This window comes from Culex pipiens, chromosome 1 (assembly GCF_016801865.2).
Source record: "Culex pipiens pallens isolate TS chromosome 1, TS_CPP_V2, whole genome shotgun sequence".
NCBI classification, from domain to species: domain Eukaryota; kingdom Metazoa; phylum Arthropoda; class Insecta; order Diptera; family Culicidae; genus Culex; species Culex pipiens.
In genome coordinates, this window is record NC_068937.1 from 10,407,125 (window position 1) to 10,426,277 (window position 19,153).

General features: G+C 34.1%; 2 protein-coding genes across 2 annotated transcripts in view; both read left to right on the forward strand.

The window, feature by feature from the left end:
* LOC120431108 (trafficking protein particle complex subunit 1) overlaps nt 1-19,153 on the forward strand; it is a 370,102-nt gene that overhangs the window by 167,578 nt on the left and 183,371 nt on the right. The window lies entirely within an intron of this gene.
* LOC120428546 (fibrinogen-like protein 1) lies at nt 15,116-18,382 on the forward strand. Its single transcript, XM_052706614.1, has 6 exons — nt 15,116-15,279; nt 16,500-16,595; nt 16,657-17,202; nt 17,266-17,373; nt 17,629-18,171; nt 18,232-18,382. The coding sequence occupies exons 1-6, from the start codon at nt 15,146-15,148 to the stop codon at nt 18,338-18,340; spliced, it is 1,536 nt and encodes a 511-aa protein (XP_052562574.1). The 5' UTR covers nt 15,116-15,145; the 3' UTR covers nt 18,341-18,382.

The window sequence follows — 19,153 nt, forward strand, 5'->3', positions numbered from 1 at the left end:
TTTCTAATTTCCAATTTCCAATTTCCAATTTCCCATTTCCAATTTTCAATTTGGGTAATTCTCTACCAACTCACACGAAATCGGGAAAAGTTGCCCCGACTCCTCTTCGATTTACGTGAAACTTTGTCTTAAGGGGTGACTTTCCCTGATCACGAATCCGAGGTCCGTTTTTTGATATTTCGTGACGGAGGGGCGGTACGACCCCTTTCATTTTTAAAATGCGAAAAAAGAGGTGCTTTTCAATAATTTGCAGTCTGAAACAATGATGAGATAGAAATTTGGTGTCAGAGGGACTTTTATGCAAAAACACCCGATTTGATGGCGTACTCAGAATTCCAAAAAAACGTATTTATCATCGAAAAAAACACTAAAACAGTTTTAAAAATTCTGCAATTTTCCGTCACTCGACTGTAAATTTTTTTGGAACATGTCTTTTTATGGGAAATTTAATGTATTTTTCGAATCTACATTGACCCAGAATGGTCATTTTTTCATTTAGAACAAAATTTTTAATTTTAAAATTTCGTGTTTTTTCTAACTTTGAAGGGTATTTTTTAGAGTGTAACAATGTTCTACAAAGTTGTAGAGCAGACAATAACAAAAATTTTGATATATAAACATAAGGGGTTTGCTTATAAACATCACCAGTAAACTCGATTTCACGAAAAAAAAGTTTTGAAAAAGTTCCAATTCACAATTTCCAATTTTCCGATAAATAGGGTTTCGTCACCTGCCATGGAACTTCCGGCGGGCCCACTTCGACACAAACAAGCCTCCCCCTCCCCCAGAACAAGGCTTCTCGGTCCCGGGCCAAAAACCTCTTTAATAAATGATATGTTTTTACCAATATTTGTAATTCCATAAAAAGGGCACATGTCGGCCTGATTGTTATGAGCCGAGAGTTTCCCCTCAGAGTTCCTTGGAGGGCTGGTGGTGGTGGGAAAAGAGGCAAGAAAACTACAAGGCAAAAGACAACATGCTGGAGTTTTCCTCTCTGCTATTTTGGATGTCAGCAGGAGGCTGGCTGAGATTGTCACGTGGTGGTTTGGGTGGAATTACACTATTAGCTTCGACACGTGTGTGGTTTTTTACAAGTAGCTTTGAGCTGTAAATTGGGTTTTCCGAGTGAGAAATTTGTAGGAGAATGTAGAGGAGTGTTATTCTGGTAGAGATAATGATAAAAAGTATTTTTTAAATAAAATTTATTTTAGTTTATTGCACTGTTTTATAAACATCAATTTCCCCAAATTAAACTAGAATTAAACGTATTTTCTCACTTTCCCAACTGTCTAACCCAGAAAAAAGTAAGCTCATCTGTCGCAGTACGACAGCGCAGTTTTTGTCTCCTTCTGCAAGATTTCCATGGATATTTGCCAGAAAAAGGTGTCTGCAAATAAACGCGTCCGGGGTTTTTCCTCCTCCCAAATTATATTCATACTGCAACGAAAGTGGGAGAAAGTTTGGAAAAAGTTCACCGGCGGTTGTTTTTCCCGATGTTTCGGCAAATTTATTGTGTGTGAATGTTTAAAAATCCGGAGGGAGGAAAAATGCAAAAATGAAAAGCAACTGATTGGAGGATGCTGGGAAGGATGCATGAGAGGCGGGAAAAAATGATGAACTGCGGGGACCGAGCAATTATTCATGGCCTTCTAGTAATGTGGGTGGTCAGTGGCCACACCAACGCCCACGGTGGGTGTTTGTTTAATGGTCCACCATTCGTTAAGTGATGGCCGGCTGCGGATTAAGTTTGGTTTAATAATGATATTAAATGGGAATTTGTCGGGAAGTGGTGCAGGGTATTTTTTTTTGTACACAGAAAAAAATAATGTAAATTTGGAAGCTGTAATTTTGGAAGGTTGAATATTACATCTTTTATGATGTAATTTTACCTCAATTTAGACTGAAAAAGTGACATTACACCAGAAAAGTGGTAAAATTACACATTTCCAGAGGTAAAATTACACCTTTTTTCTGACATAAAAGATGTACCCCTTCCCAGATGTAATATTACCATGATTTTTTTTCTGTGTAGGTTTGATTGAATTTAAAAGAATTTGATTCAAAATTAATTGATAATGTGTATTATTTCAATAAAGTTCTAAGTTTCATTTTTTTAATAAAAATGACTCATGCCTAATATGAGCCCTCAACGACAAAGGGAAGTGGTGTAAAACGAACATTGGAGTTTGAGGACCAAAAACCTTTTTGGCCAATCGCAATTTTCACATAGTAATACGATTTTTCTTTAACTAACTTTCAACACCGTTTAATTTTGCCCTGTAGGCCAACATGACGGCACTTTTTGGGCTACATTTTGATATATCTGTAATCCTCGGAAAATTCTACCTTTGTTTGAAGTTAAAAATATGCAAAAAAAAAATAATAAAATCAAATTTCAAGCTCAATTTTCAAAAAATAAAGCAAAAAGTATAACAAAATGTTTTTTTTACAACATTACAGTTATGCCCCTCTCACTAATTAGCAAAATATGAATGAATACATGAATAGAATTAGTTCCCCTAAGTTTCACGTCGCTTTTCCGATCTGTGGTCCAAAAATTCCCCCAAAAAAAAAATCAATTAGCTTCAAAATTTCAATAGAAACAGAAGTCTTATCAACTAAAAAACATGAAATGTATTTTCCTGCGTTTAAAATCTACTTTTCTATGGCTCAAAAGTTGCGGGTTTTTGTCCCCTAAAATCTCGAAAATAAAAAAATACGTATTTTGGGAAATTGAGTTTTTGTTAAAAAATGTTAATAAAAAATGGACATTTTGTCCGTGTACCTAATTTTTCTGAATATTCCTCAACAATACCTAAAACTTTGCCGAAGACACCAAATTGATCAGAAAAATTATTCAAAAGTTACAGATTATTTACGTACCATTTTTGTATGGACAGCTGCCAAAATTGTATGGAGACTTGTATGGGTGAACCAATGGCACAAAATAGCGTTTTTGGTCATAGGGGATTCCCTCACAAAGTTTTAGCCAAATCAAAAAATATAAATAAAATCCATTTCCGATTTTGGTAGAGAATTGCTCAAATGTTTAAGTTTTCAACATAGAAAATAAATCCAATAGTTTCTGAGATATTGGTACTACAAAATGAAAGGCTGTTCGAATGGACTTGAAAATCATAAATTTTCTTGTTTCTTCTTTTTTTTATACGTTGTATTTCAGCAAACAGAGAATCTTCAATGTCTCTTAGGCAATTTTATTGGAAGTATTCTAAACTTTTCGAAAAAAATGTTATCAGGAATAGACACTTAAGTTATTCGAAAAATTTGAAATTAAACTTTACGCGGCTATATCTTGAAAACGGTGCACTTTATTGAAAAAACTTTAAAATATTTTTCAATTTAAAATGTAAACCGCCTAAACCGTGGTGTTTTGTCCCCTAAAACATATCGAAAAATTTCAAAAAATAAAAGACACTGACTGATTAATACCTACAACTTTGCCGAAAACACCAAACCGATCAGAATCAGCACTGAAATGGGCGCTAAATCATCATTTTTCAATATTTTTTTATTGGAGTGGTGACTTAACACATGTCATTTCCATTCAAAAAGCGTTTTTCGTATTTGCAAAAAATGTTGCAAAACTTGATTTTTCCTACACTCGTCATATTTATGGGTCATTTCAGGTCAACTGAGTAAATTTTTGGACTCGACCATCACCGATTTGGACCAAACTTGGAGGAAACGTTCATCTATCGATAGTTAACAGAAATCCCAAGTTTGGTGCTGATTGGACCATCCCTCTATTTTTGGCCCCGCCCTCTTTTTTGTCGATTTTCTAAAAAACTTTTTTTTTCTTTTAATCATTACTTTGCTACTATTTGAGCTAAAGATTTTCTACAGGTAGCATTTTACAGAAAATTTTTCAAGAAATTTGATAAAAATAACATTTCAACCCTTAAATGCCCCTTAATATTATATTTTAACGTTTTAAGTAGATAAATTCAGTTTTGACCAATTCCTTATAATTTTATTTTTTTCATTTTATCACCATCGTGTTCCCTGGACAATTTTACATAAAAATTAATGTAAACTTCAAACTAAAATGAACATTTGGCGAGATACAGCGATTTTACTGAAAAAAAGTTTGATTTTACGCAGCACTCTGTCCTATGAATTCAAATCCGAAATAAGTTTCTCACATATAAAAACTAAACTATGCGAAATTCCACCCTTTTTGTTGAAAAGTACACCATGTACTTCCGAGTGCTGCGCAAAATCAATAGTTCATTTTAGTTTGAGGTTTACACTTATTTTTAAGTAAAATTGTCCCGGGAACACGGTGGTGATAAAATAAAAAAAAATAAAAATATAAGAAATTGATCAAAACTGAATTTTTCAACTTAAAACATAATAATATAATATTAGAGGGCATTTAAGGGTTAAAATATTATTTTTATCGAATTTTTCGGACTATTTTGACTTGTAGGAAGTCTTTTGCTCAAATAGTTGCAAAGTTATTATTTAAAGAAAAAAAAGTTTTTTAGAAAATTGTCAAAAAAGAGGGCGGTACCAAAAATAGAGGGATGGTCCAATTAGAACTAAACTTGGGATTTCTATTAACTATCGATGGATGAACGTTCCCTCCAGGTTTGGTCCAAATCGGTGAAGGTCGAGTCCAAAAGTGTACCCAGTTGACTTGGAATGACCCTTATCCAACTCGGTAAACCTGACTCGTGCTGAAAAAATCTTCTTTTTGCAACTTGTTGCATAAACTATTATTTCGAATCTGCAATCATTCAGAAGGGTAATTTTTCCATTCAGAGACTTTTTTTCATTTTAAAAATTTCGTGTTTTTTTTTGTATTTTTGCAGGATATTTTTTTAAAGTATAACAATGTCATATAAAGTAGCAGTACAGAAACAGAACAGAAAAAGTTATTTTTATTTTGTTTCCTTTGGTTTCCTTATTCTTGTCTGTGGCAGGTGACCACCTTGAACGGCCAAAATCACGATAACTCATCATGGTTTTGGAACAAAACCCTTTTGTTTACATTTAAAAATTCTTCCAATTGTCTGCTTTACAACTGAAAAGTATATCAAATCGAGCGTCCAATTTTACATACAAGTCCATTTGATACCAAATTTTCAAATCATAACCATTTCATGCTGAAAAACACGTCTTTTTCACAAGTACAAAATTGAAAGGGGTCGTAACACCCTTCTGTCACGGGATATCGAAAATGGTACTGGAATTCATAATCTGGGTTTCACACAAATCGACAAAATATGAGTATGAGTGGCGTCACCCAAAATCAGTTTAAATTAAATCGATGTTTAACTTTCTTAATCCGCCAACAGACGATTGCAAAGAAGAAAGGAGGAGAAAAAGAGGAAACAAAAAATCCCTCCCAAAATGACATTTAATCATAATGTTTATCCCCCGCTGGAGCAGAAACTCACCGAAATATCCCACCGCGAAGTAAACAACTTGCACAACCTGGCCTATCAACAGCGCGAATCAAAAAGATTGTGGTGACCCTCGGGGTGGCAGCCGGCCAAATCTTAAAGTTTTCGTTAACTGTAAAAAATAAGATATAACCTTTCACGAGGGTCCACAGGAAGATCCCCTCCCACCTCCTCCCCCCCTTTCAGAAATGCAAAAACGTACAAATTAAGAACTTGAAAGAAGCACTTTCCATCAGCGAGTTCTTCTTGTGGTCCACGGTTTGTGCACATGAAAAATACAGAAGGCAAAATAAAACAAACCAAAAAAAGGAGAATAAAAAAGCCTCACACGAAAGAATCACATGCTTCATCGATCCATTATTATTGAATTCCCACCCCGGAGAACACACACCGACACACACGTACAATCACACATACAAACCGCCCTTTCCACTACATTTTATACATATGTTTCCTCGAGGAAGGCCCATTCACTCTGCCCCGAAGATTGTGGGGAATTGGGGAAAAATAAAGTAAGCATCAACATCAGCATTTCCCACTTTTATGATGTTGCAGATGCTGTGGGGGCGGTTAGGAGTAAGGGGAGAGGGCTTTTGTGCAAATTTGGTCCTCCCTCCCTGGAGTGGGAAGAAAGAGAGGCCGGTTCTCGAACGTCTGTGTGTTTGCAAATTCGAGCAGCAGCAATTTCTGCACCAGAAGCAAACAAGGTTAAGAGCAAATTTGATTGACTTTCACCAATATTTTTCGGGCGGCGAGCGACGAAATGAGCTGATTGTGAGTTTGGTTTCGTCTGGTTTGGAAAGGTTTCGAATAAAATAATTGAATGCAGTCAATCAATTCGTTATTTGAAATAAAGGTAGTTCTTCGATAATGATTGCCTCTACATTTCTTCGATTTTGAAAAAAAAGATTTAAAAAACCAGATCACATTTTCAATTCTGAAAGAATTTCAAATAAGAAAAAAGAGAATAATAAGCAATTCTCCACCAAAACCGGATATAGATTTTATTAATTTTTTTTTTTAATTGGCTCAATCCCCACAAAAATTTGCCTTTGCCATTTTGAAAGCCATTTTGGTGTACCGTAAAACTTTGAGAGCCGGGGTGACTTCTATAGGTTTGCGATTTTGCGCAAAATGATGAGTACAATTAAAATACGTACGAAATGGTTTAGAATCATACTGACCGTGGTAGAGAAATGGACGTTTCATAAAAATATCTAAAGTTTAAAAAGTTAGTTAACTATTGTAAAGAAAATGTTGTTGATATGCATTATGAGCATGAGCATGAGCATGAGCATGAGAGACCACCCATGGTTGTCCTTCTCCGTTGCTGAACAGAACCGTAATATCCTTTCAGCACTACTGATCATTGGCTTCGACTATCAAGTGGTATTTCCCTAAAATGTTGTTGATATGCATTATCTCAATAAACATGATTTTGAATCAGAAAACGTAATGCATTTTCGGATTCTTTGGATAATTTTCCACTTGTAGTTTGCAAGTAATAAGCAATTTGTGTTTTTAAAACACATTTTGAAAAAAACTCAATTTTTTTAGGCACACAGGTCGAACACATTTCATGTAAAATGAGATAACTTGTGATTCGCAGCGATCACAGTATAGAATGCAATATAAATCAATAATTTTATAAACAAAACCGAGCAATTCTCTACCAAAACCGGAAATGGATTTTATTTGTATTTTTTTATTTGACTTAAACTTTGAGGGGGCCTTCTCTATGACCAAATAAGCTATTTTGCGTAATTGGTTCACCCATACAAGTCTCCATACAATTTTGGCTGCTGTTCATACAAAAATGGTATGTAAATATTCAAACAGCTGTAACTTTTGAGTGAATTTTCTGATCAATTTGGTGTCTTCGGCAAAGTTGTAGGTATTGTTGAGGACTTTTGAGAAAAAAATTGGTACACGGCAAAAAAAAATTGCAGATTTTTTAATAATTTTTTTTTTACCTAAAACTCAATTTCCCAAAATACGTATTTTTTTGATTTTCGAGATTTTTTAATATGTTTAAGGGGACAAAAATCCGCATCTTTTGAGCCATAGAGAAACATGGTCAAAAAATCTGCCGCCAAGTTATGAATTTTTGAAAAAAATAGTGATTTTTGGAAAAAAATCGAAGTTTCTAGCAAAAACAAGTTTGACATTATTTTTTAATGCAAAATTGAATTTGCAATCAAAAAGTACTTTACAGATTTTTTGATAAAGGGCTCCGTTTTCAAGAAATAGCAAACGAAAGTTTGATTTTAGCAAAATATTTTGCAGTTTTTAAATTTTTAAAAATAGTGACCATGAGTGACCATTTCTAAAAATATTTTTTTTGAAAAGATCGGAAAATTTTACGAATTTTTCATGTGTTAACATTGAAAATCGGACCATTTTGCTGAGATATCGACATTAGAACATGGTGGGTTGTTTAGGTGAGACTTAGAAAACTTCAATTTTTGTGTTTTTTTTTTTTTTTCTTAAAGCGGCTCTATCTCAGCAACCCGAGGTCCAATCTTCAATGTCTCTTAGACAATTTCATAGCAAATTTTCTGAACTTTAAAAAAAATACTTTTAGAAACGGTTGCTCATGGTCACTATTTTTCAAAATTGAAAAACTGCAAATATTTTGATAAAATCAAACTTTCGTTTGCTATATCTTGAAAACGGAGCCCTTTATCAAAAAATCTGTAAAGTACTTTTCGATTGCAAATTCAATTGCATTAAAAAATAATGTCAAACTTGTTTTTGCTAGAAACTTCGATTTTTTTTTCCAAAAATCACTATTTTTCCAAAAAATCATAACTTGGCGGCAGATTTTTTGACCATGTTTCTCTATAGCTCAAAAGTTGCGGATTTTTGTCCCCTTAAACATATTAAAAAATCTCGAAAATAAAAAAAAAATACGTATTTTGGGAAATTGAGTTTTAGTGAAAAAAAAAATATTAAAAAATCTGTAATTTTTTTCCGTGTACCTATTTTTTCTCAAAAGTCCTCAACAATACCTACAACTTTGCCGAAGACACCAAATTGATCAGAAAATTCACTTAAAAGTTACAGCTGTTTTAATATTTACATACCATTTTTGTATGGACAGCAGCCAAAATTGTATGGAGACTTGTATGGATGAACCAATCACACAAAATAGTTTATTTGGTCATAGGGAAGGCCCCTACAAAGTTTAAGTCAAATAAAAAAAAAACAAATAAAATCCATTTCCGGTTTTGGTAGAGAATAGCTCAATTGAAATCCTATCAAAGTCACCCCGGTTTACGGTTATTGGTCCACCCATATAAGGCTCCATACGATTTTGGCAGCTGTCCATACAAAAATAAAATAAAATCTTATCGGTTTGGTGTCTTCGGCAAAACTATAGATATTGATGAATACTATTCAGAAAAAAAATAAATTTAACTTTTTTAATTTGATTGATATCGTCATTGTTGTGCTATCTTGACGCTTTTTGACTGTTCGAGAAAAACCCGCTCACAGACAAGTGCGTTGTCCCGAAGGTTGCTTGAATTTGGTAGGCGGATCTATAATTACAAATGCTTAAGGTAGTCGGGCATGTACGTGTGTCAAACGCGTTCTCACCGGAAATCCCTTCGGCCAGCTGTCTCACTTGCAGTTATTTTCGATATGTTTTAAGGGACAAAGAACCGCTACTTTTGAGCCAAAAGCATGTTTTTTTAACATTCCAGAAATGAATAAAAACAATGATTTTGAAAAGCGCTTTTTGTCTAACTTAGCAAGGATCAATTAGTAAGTCGACAACTTACCTCAGCTCTGGATAATTTAGGAAAATGAATAAGCTTTTTTTATGAAAAATAATGACAAAATAAATGATTGGTATTTTTCAGCATAGCTTTTCTGTTATGGATTGCTTAAAAATTATTAAATATTATATCACAATTCGAGACAAGTTGTTATATTTATTCAAAGAACATACAAAAACGAAAATCATGAGCAAATATTTGTGAATATCAAATAAACTGAAACATTTTTGTTCTTTTCAATTTGTCTGATTCTATATAAATAATTGAAAAAGTTTTATTTTGAGAAGAAATCAAAAGCATAAAAAAGCATGGAAACAACTCAATTTGTAAGATGCGACCGCGTGGTCTCGTTTGGCTGGTTGCACACACACGAAATCAATAGCATAAAAAAAGCTGAAAGCAAAAAAAAAAATTAAATGTATACATATAAAAAATATATTTTCGAGACTGACAGAACTCAATCCTGCATACATTATTAATAGTATATTATGATATTAAATATTATCATTATCATCATTTTTATTTTTTATTGAAAGAACTGTTTGTCTAAATGAATGAAAAGTTACAGTTTTATTTTATAAGACAATTTTTTATTAATTGTTCTTGTTCAAGCATAAACAACACACCATTTTTTTTAAATACAATCACTCACAAAAATAAATTTCAAAAGTTTTCTTTAAAAAGCAGTTGAATTTAAAACGTCAGCAAAATTTAAAATTATTGAAAATGATTATGATTGACAAACTGCATAAACAAAAATCCAAATGCTTTAAAAATAAATCTTTTTCAAATATTTTTGAGACCTGTTGAAAACTTGTGTAACTCATATGGAAATATGTGTACATTTATTATTTGCAAACACGTTAAAAACATTGTATTTTATTTGCATCTTCTTTCCCCCTCAAGAATGCTCAAATTCCCCTCAGGGGAAAATGGCATAATTTTTGAAACTATTTTTGTATTTTTTTAATGAAACATTTTTTTCGGTATTTAAGATATCACCAATTTTACATAAAAGTCCCTCTGTGACCAAATTTTCAAACCGTCGTACCACCCCTTCGTCGCGATTTATCGAAAACAGACCTCAGATTTGTGATCAAGAACCAAAAGTACCTCTTAGTACAAAGTTTCAAGCAAATCGAAGACGGGCCGTGGCATTTTTTTCCGATTTCGTATGAGTTGGTAGGGAACGACTCAACGTTTTCGATAAACTTAAAAAAAAGAAACGTGAAGAGTAGTGAGTTGAAAACCATTCAAAAACCATATTATAATTGTTTGTTACATTGCATAAATTTGAAGTATTTTAGAAATCATTTTAAAATATTTAGTAAAATAGTGAAATTAAGATATGAAGAGCCCCCAAAGATTTTTTTTCGCAAAAATTTTTGAAACCCGAACGCAACAATTGCAACCATGTCATATTGCAAATTGAAATTTAATTTTAGTTGTAACTTAATCGTGTTACAAATTGCAGCGATCATTGTTTTAATATTTTTTTCAATAGTAGAGGTAACAGAATATTCAAAAAGCCGTTTTGAAGGTGCCTGTATCAATGCTGTTTTCGTGTCAAATTGCTGATAAAGTTAAACATAATGAATCGTAATTTTTGTTAAGTATACCTCATTTTTATTTCTTAGTGTATCAAAATAAAAAAAAACATAAGTTTTGTCACCTAATCTATAACGCTTTAATCCAGCACTTACGGTAAAAATATGACCTCAAAAATGTCGTAACGGCACCTTGAGGCCACCCTGCCAAAGGTCGATCAAATTACGTCCTTCTTTTGCCCCACGATTCACCGATCATCACTTCTCAGCATCTGTGCACTCTCATCGGTTGATTGTTATCAACAATTTGCCTTCACCGACATAATTTAGAGGTAAAAATCAATCCCATTTCTATTCATGCTAGAGCTAACAAGCCCTATTTTAGCCCTCTGCCAAGCAGCTCAGGAACAATGGTTTCCCCCCTCCCCCCCCCCTAATCGTCATAGAATTTCTGCATCACAAATCGATCAACAATTTCCACACGATCGCTCGGTTTGTGTTGATTGATCCCTTGTGAAGTGTACAAACAATGCATCAGACTCACACCGGAAAACAACCTGCCCGGATCGTGATCGTGGAGGAGTCGCGACGACCCGAACCAAATCCATTCGGCGAGTCGTTATCGGAATTGGTTGCGGTCAGTCGTCCCAGAACCTTCTCCGCCAATGCTCTTTAAAACGCGCAGAGAACATCATTAGTCTTCAAAGTCGTGATTTCCGGGATATTCCGCATCATTCGTCACACGCTTCACCTTTCTCTCTGTCTGTTGATTTGATTGGCCTCACACACATATCTGGTCAATCTGGTCAATCTCTTAATTTCGAGGCACGCAGCCTGCGACGACTCTCAGCTGTGTCGACACGTTATCGGTCCTTCACTTTTGACCCAGGTTTCCAGGTTGAAGTTTGATGTTGCCAAAAAAAAAACCGTGCAACCTGCAAGGCAACCGTGGTCGTGGCTAAAAATAACTTTCGCCTTAAAAGAAGGGGAATCAACCCGAAAAAAAAACACGAGAGGCTGCCTCGGTCAGAAACTCCCTTTCTCTTCATTAAAAATACCACAGAAGGAATGTATTTTGGGGCCAAATCGAAGCGTTTTGGTGGGGATCGTCCCAGGGGGGTATAGGTTTGTGCATTATTGATGTTTTTGATGTGTTATAGATCCCTTTCATTGAAGCTACATTTAAAAAGTTTCATTAAATCTACCATCTTCCCTTTTTCAAAATGATGATGTAAAAACACGAGTTATCAGAATTTTACGAAAAAGTTTTGAAATATATTTTCAACGGTCTAATTTGTTTTTAAACGTAGCAAAATTGTTGTTGTATTTGAACTTAATAAGATTTTTTTTGCATTATTCTCGAATATTATGATTCTTTTTAAAATACTCAAATTTGCATAAATCGCATTTCCACTTTAACTGAGTTGAGCTGAGTAAATAATCATATTTTCAAACCTTACAGTAGTTTTTCAAAAATACTCAAATTATCGTAATTCGCAATATGGATAGCATTTTGGATGCATTTTCACTTAATTAGAGTTTTTTTTTTTGATTCTCAAATATTCATAACAAACCATCAATTTCCAAAAATACTCAAGATTTCATAAAAATTCTTTATTTTTTTGAAAAATACTCAAATTATGGTTTATTAAAATTTGAGTGATTTAAAAAATACAAATTTTTATGATTTATTTTGGTATTTTACAAAACTCAAAGTGGAAAGTGAAAATTCATAAAAAAAAATCACAATCCAAATCGCAAATTTTGAAAATTTTTGTTTTTCGAAAAAAATGCTATTTAGTGAAAACATGGAGTATTTTACAAAAGAATGTTCAAAACTCCCGAAATTTCTGAAAACAATATCGACATTATTAATTGTAAAAAGTGTTTTCAAAAATAAATATGGTATTTTTTTTTTTTTTTGAGTATGTTACCAAAGAACCCTAATTAAGCGAAAACCTTGAAGTATGGTATTTTTTTAAGAGGTCTAATAAACCTTTTTTTTAATTTACGAGCCATGGTTTCAAAATTTGAATGAACAAAGTATTTAAAAATGCATTTTACACCTGCCCAGTTGTTTTGCAATCATTAGTTTCCAAAATACCTAAGTATTGACGAAAATTTATTTTTTTGCAAAAAAAAAGTTTTTGCGGTGCTGTACATTGGAATTTCATAAAAATTCAAAATACTTTTAATCTCCAGCCCACACATGCTTATAACGATTAAAAATGCAGGAAAATGCGTTTTAAATTGTTTTAAGGTGATTTGACCTCGACATAAATTAAAATTTTGAAGATTTTTGAAAAAAAATAATTTTTTTTTGCCCCTTGATTTTTTGGACTTATTTTGAAAGGGGGGCGACATAAACTTTGAAAAATATTTGCAACGGTCTTACTAAATTTTGAAAACATTAGTAATTTAAAATAAATTGGTATTTTGAGAATTTTTCAAAGCATTAAAAAAAAACTTTAATAAAATGAAAGTTCCTACAAATTTCGTTCAATTTGAGTCCTTAATTGCGAATTAAGAAAAAGGGGTCTTAAGTTTTTTTGGTTTTTGTTTTTTTTGTGTGAATATTTTAGCATTTCATTAAGAGCGCGGTGGTTAGCGGCTTTGGCTGCCGACCCCTAAGTTGCTATTCTCCTGGCCTTCTATCGGATGAGGAAGTAAAACGTGGATACATTTGCGTAAAAGAGGTTTTGGGTGACTCACCACACATAACCTTCGGATGCCTAGAAATGAGCAGAAACTGGCAATAGAGCTCACAAAAGACCCGGGGGTCGTTAAAGTGGATTGTTTTGCTTTTTTTAAAATAAAACTCTTATAACATGAAAATTCGAGCAAAATTTCGTTCTTTTAGATTCGCAAATTGGAAATAAAAATATAATATTTTGTGAAAAAATGCTATTTTGTAAAAAATGATATCGAGTGATGTGAAAGTTTGTATGCTTTTTCAGTGTATACGAGTTTTTTTTAGTTCTAAAATTTTCATGAAAATCTGTATTTTTCGAACATACTCATATTTTATCAATCGCATTATGGCCAAATCAAGCAAAATTATGTGTTCATTTTCGCTTTTTTAAATTTATTTTTATAAAATACTCAAATTTTCATAAATACCATATTTTTGTCGAAAATACTTGAATTTTCATAAGTAGCAATATGCGTACCAAACGAAACGAAATCTTGAATTTATTTTCACTTTTTGAGAGTTTTTATAAAATACTTAAATTTTAATTTAACACCGTATTTTTTCGAAAATATTCAAATTATTATAAATTGAAATAAAGGTATCAAACAAAGAGAAATTTTTAGTACATTTTCATAAAATTATTATTTTTTTGAAAATACTCAAATTTACATAATTTGCAAGGTGGGCATCAAACGAAGCGAAATTTTATATTTTAGAAAAAAAAAACTCTAACAAAGTTATAATCGATACAAAATTTTGCTTTGAGGATTTTCAAAAACCACTAATTTTCAGTATTTTACAAAACAAATGTAACAAAGTCAAAATCCTAATTTTTGTTGGTTTCTCTTTGTTTTTTGTTTTTTGTTTTTTGTTTTTTGTTTTTTGTTTTTTGTTTTTTGTTTTTTGTTTTTTGTTTTTTGTTTTTTGTTTTTTGTTTTTTGTTTTTTGTTTTTTGTTTTTTGTTTTTTGTTTTTTGTTTTTGTTTTTTGTTTTTTGTTTTTTGTTTTTTTGTTTTTTGTTTTTTGTTTTTTGTTTTTTGTTTTTTGTTTTTTGTTTTTTGTTTTTTGTTTTTTGTTTTTTGTTTTTTGTTTTTTGTTTTTTGTTTTTTGTTTTTTGTTTTTTGTTTTTTGTTTTTTGTTTTTTGTTTTTTGTTTTTTGTTTTTTGTTTTTTGTTTTTTGTTTTTTGTTTTTTGTTTTTTGTTTTTTGTTTTTTGTTTTTTGTTTTTTGTTTTTTGTTTTTTGTTTTTGTTTTTTGTTTTTTGTTTTTTGTTTTTTGTTTTTTGTTTTTTGTTTTTTGTTTTTTGTTTTTTGTTTTTTGTTTTTTGTTTTTTGTTTTTTGTTTTTTGTTTTTTGTTTTTTGTTTTTTGTTTTTTGTTTTTTGTTTTTTGTTTTTTGTTTTTTGTTTTTTGTTTTTTGTTTTTTTTTGTTTTTTTGTTTTTTGTTTTTTGTTTTTTGTTTTTTTGTTTTTTGTTTTTTGTTTTTTGTTTTTTTTTGTGCGAAAGGTCTCGTAAAAAATGCTTTATTTTGATTTTGCCTAGACTTGAAGACCGATAAGCTAGAAGATGTCTCTGTCGCTATTTCAATTTTTAATCTATGTTCATGACCTGCATTGACCTATAAAAGAAGCTAGGCGCTTTAAATAATTCGCAGTACATGTTTAGCCGTTGGACAGACAAGGCTTTTTTGACAGTCGGAATGTTTTCACTAATAATTCTTGTTGTGACACTGCCGTTCAGTCTAAGTGCAGTTACTGGTGATGAAACGAAGTTACAGGGTGCAACATTAGGGTGTAAGGTACTGGAGCAGCGATTGGATGAGCTACAAACCACGTAAGTAAATTTCTTCTAGTTCGTTTGTTTTGCCACATAATGCCCACACAGTAAAGATTAGTGCGCTGACCACGCGGACGCGCTGTCTTGTTTTTGCATGCTCATTTTCATTTCTTTTATGTCGCTGTTTGTGTGCTTGGGTGAGTGGTTATTATAATTAAATAATGGCATCATTAGTGCGCTGACCACGCGGACGCGCTGCCTTGTTTTTGCATGCTCATTTTCATTTCTTTTATGTCGCTGTTTGTGTGCATGGGGTGATTGGTTATTATAACTTATTGGACATCATAAGTGCAGTGCTTCAGGGGACGCGCAGTCCTGTTCTTTTCGCGATAATTTTCATCGTAAATGATCGTAAAAATTTATTCCAACTGGCATCGATCGATTTTATGAAGAGTAAAGCGTCATTTATTTACTATTTTTGAAATTTGCTCGCGTTATCTAAATTGTAAAAATATACTGATAAGTCCAGCCCATAGCACTACTGCTCGGCTGGCACGCGTTCGATAAAAAAAACTTTTTAAATGATCAATTATCTATCTTTCCGCAGCCGGCTGCCTAAGATTTAAAATTTTCAACCGATAAACAAAATGCTCATGGTCACATCACTGCCACTCGTGAATCCTGACCTCATACCCATCTACTAACCCCCTCAAAACTCATGTGATACTTTGTCGGAGATGCAGTCGATTGGGCGGTCTCTATCACTCAAGTATCGGACTAACATTCCCATCCACTTCCCCGTGACCCTACCACTGGTCGTGGCCGGCGCCGGTATTGATCAGCATGATAGGGGCCTTTGAGAAGTTGCGAAGCGAGGAAAGATAGCTCCCACTTATCTTCCACGGCTCGTGGATGTAACTTCTGGAGGTCCTGGTCAATAACGGAGTAGCAACTGCGGGTGGGCACCTATGCTTATGCTTATGCTTATAATGCCCACACAGTAAAAAAAATACCTCTTTTATGTCAGATAAAAATGTGTAATTTTACCACATTTCTGGTGTTATCTCTCTTTTTCAGACTAAATTGAGGTATAATAACATAATAAAAGATGTATTATTCAACCTTCTAAAATTACACCTTCCAAATTTACATATTTTTTAAATTACATCATAAATGGTGTAACATTAAACCTTTCAAAATTACACAATTTTTACTGTGTGGAAATGACTCAGTTTATTATATGTTGGCACTAAAATAATATAGATTCATTTTTAAAGGCTTTCAAAACTCTTAACTTTCACGAAAGAGGCAGAACAAGCCAGACAAGAGAGTCAACGTGTGATAGTGGAAACGTTACAAGATGAAATCACCGAGTAAGAGTCAAATTCTTTCAACTTTTTTCGAAACAATAATTAAAACTTTTAATAATTGTAGGAAAATCGCTCGTCTTTACACGAAAAGTGGAAATCCCGACTGCGAATCATCGGAAATATCTGTAAAATATTTCCTACAACAACCGATCAACTCTTCAGCGATTCCCATGGTCTGTGACGCGGATGCCTTCGGCGGAGGCTGGTTCGTCATTCAGCAGAGACTTCACGGCGGGTTGTCCTTTCACCGCGATTGGAAGGAGTACAAAAATGGGTTCGGAACGGTTGGCAAGTCCAACGAATTTTGGCTCGGTTTGGAACGGATGCATCGGTTAACTAAGAATGAGTTGAGTGAGCTGATGATTGAGTTGAGAGATGAGTCCGGTCGCTATGGTTACGCTCTGTATTCGGGCTTCAGAGTAGCTGGTGAGGGCGATAGTTATCGACTGTCGGATGATTTAAGTTTTGTTGAAGGATCGCCGATCGGCGATAAAATGATTGGATTGCGCAGTGAGCAATTTTCGACCCCTGATAGAGATAATGGTAGATCACTGGAGAATTGTGGAACAAAATTTGGAAGTGGCTGGTGGTTCAAAAACTGCAAACATTTGTGAGAATTGATTTTTTTCTCAAATCAAATCAAACAAATCAATTGACTCTGTTCCATCTGCAGAAATCTTAATGGACCATACATGAAGGACCCCACAACTGGTCGTGGAATCTATTGGGATGGTTGGACCAACGCGGCAACGTACAGCCGAATGATGATCCGTCGCGCAAGGTAACGATCAGAAATCACTCGTGGCCTACTCCGCTCGTCGGCGACACTCACACGAGAACGTGCTCAGAGCGATTAGAGTGAGAGTGAGAGGGAGAGCAGAAGAGAGAGAGTTTTCAGCAGCGATTGGAGTGGTAGCGGTAGATGTTCTCCAGAGCAGATTTGCATCGCGTCCGATTTGTGCTCGCGAGAGAAGCTTAACAAGTTGTTGGACTTTTTTCAAATATTGAAATTTTCTCAAAAAATTCTCCATTTCAGGCAAATCTTACTGCCGGATGTTAAACCATTCATCGAGGATTGCAAGAAGGTGAAAATGTCGGGAACAAACTCCTTTAGGCCAGCTGGTTTTTCCGACATTTTCCCGGTGCACTGTGAGGCGGAAGCCTTCGGCGGAGGCTGGTTGGTGCTTCAGCAGAGGATCAACGGAACGGAGAACTTTAATCGCAATTGGAACGATTACAAGCACGGCTTTGGCACGGTTGGAAAATCCACCGAGTTTTGGCTCGGTTTGGAGCGAATGCATCAAATTACAAGCAGAAAACCATTTGAAATGTTGATTGAAGTGAAGAATGAAGAGGGACAGCACGGTTACGCCACGTTTTCCAAGTTCAAAGTTGCTGACGAAAGTGACGGTTATCGACTGTTTGATGAGTTCCGATGGAGCGAAGGAATGATCAACTTTGGGCTTCAGTTGTCGCACGGAGAGCAATTTTCAACCTATGATAAAGATAATGATAAATCTAGCGAGAACTGTGGCTCCCTGTATAAAGGTGGCTGGTGGTTCTACAAGTGTAGACATTCGTTAGTATTGCCTCTAGAAACTTAAGAAAGCGAATTAATTGACTTTTTTTTTAATTGCAGAAACCTCAATGGCCCGTACAAAGAAGACCCCGAAACTCATCGAGGTATTTTCTGGCATGACTGGGCTCAAGCTGCAACTTACAGCCGAATGATGATTCGTAGCACTTGATTTCATAATATAACCAAAATAAAGTTTACGAAATTTATTAAATTAAAATCATCTGAAGTTCTGCCCTGTTTCTAAGTCTTTCAGATTCCTCATACCTCAACGTTCTGTTTATTGAACCCTCAAATAGCAAAAATCGCAAAATAACAGTTAGTTCAAACTAACCTTCGATTTTTGTTTCTCCTTTTTGTTCTAAGATCATTTCCCCCATATATGAAAACAGACCAACAAAAAAAAAAGAACCTAAAAGTCATCGCCATCACCATCACAGAACCGTAACCGTTTCAGCTTCTGCTGTTACTGGCCACATAAGTGTCGATTAATCGCATGGTTCTGCTTCTAATCCGCAATAAATTAATACCACTTTCGAATGGTGGTTTATACCTCACCCCACCACTCCTCACCTTACCCGATCGTACGATCAGACCAAAGAACTAAAGAGAAAGAATTTGCACCCAAAATCACCCTTGAAAACGAGATCCCCCCCTCCCTGGAGAAACTCCCACCAGAAGGACCATTGTCTATATAACCTAGAATTGGCGGCCCGGGGCCTAGGCCGCGGCGAGGCCATTATTGTTGGCCAATTTATAACCTCTCTTCTCGTGTTTTATTTTCTTTTCCAACTTTCTGGTTCATAAATTTTCCCCGCGTCACTCTTGGCTGGGCTGGGGTCGGTGTGGATGGCGCGGAATTCCCGCAAGGGCGTCTTGCGAGAAAACAAAATGTTACCCCGAAATGGATGATTGTTTTGAATATTTGATCAATTAATTGCAAAACTCAAATAGTTCATAGAACAAAAAACGAAAATCAACAAAA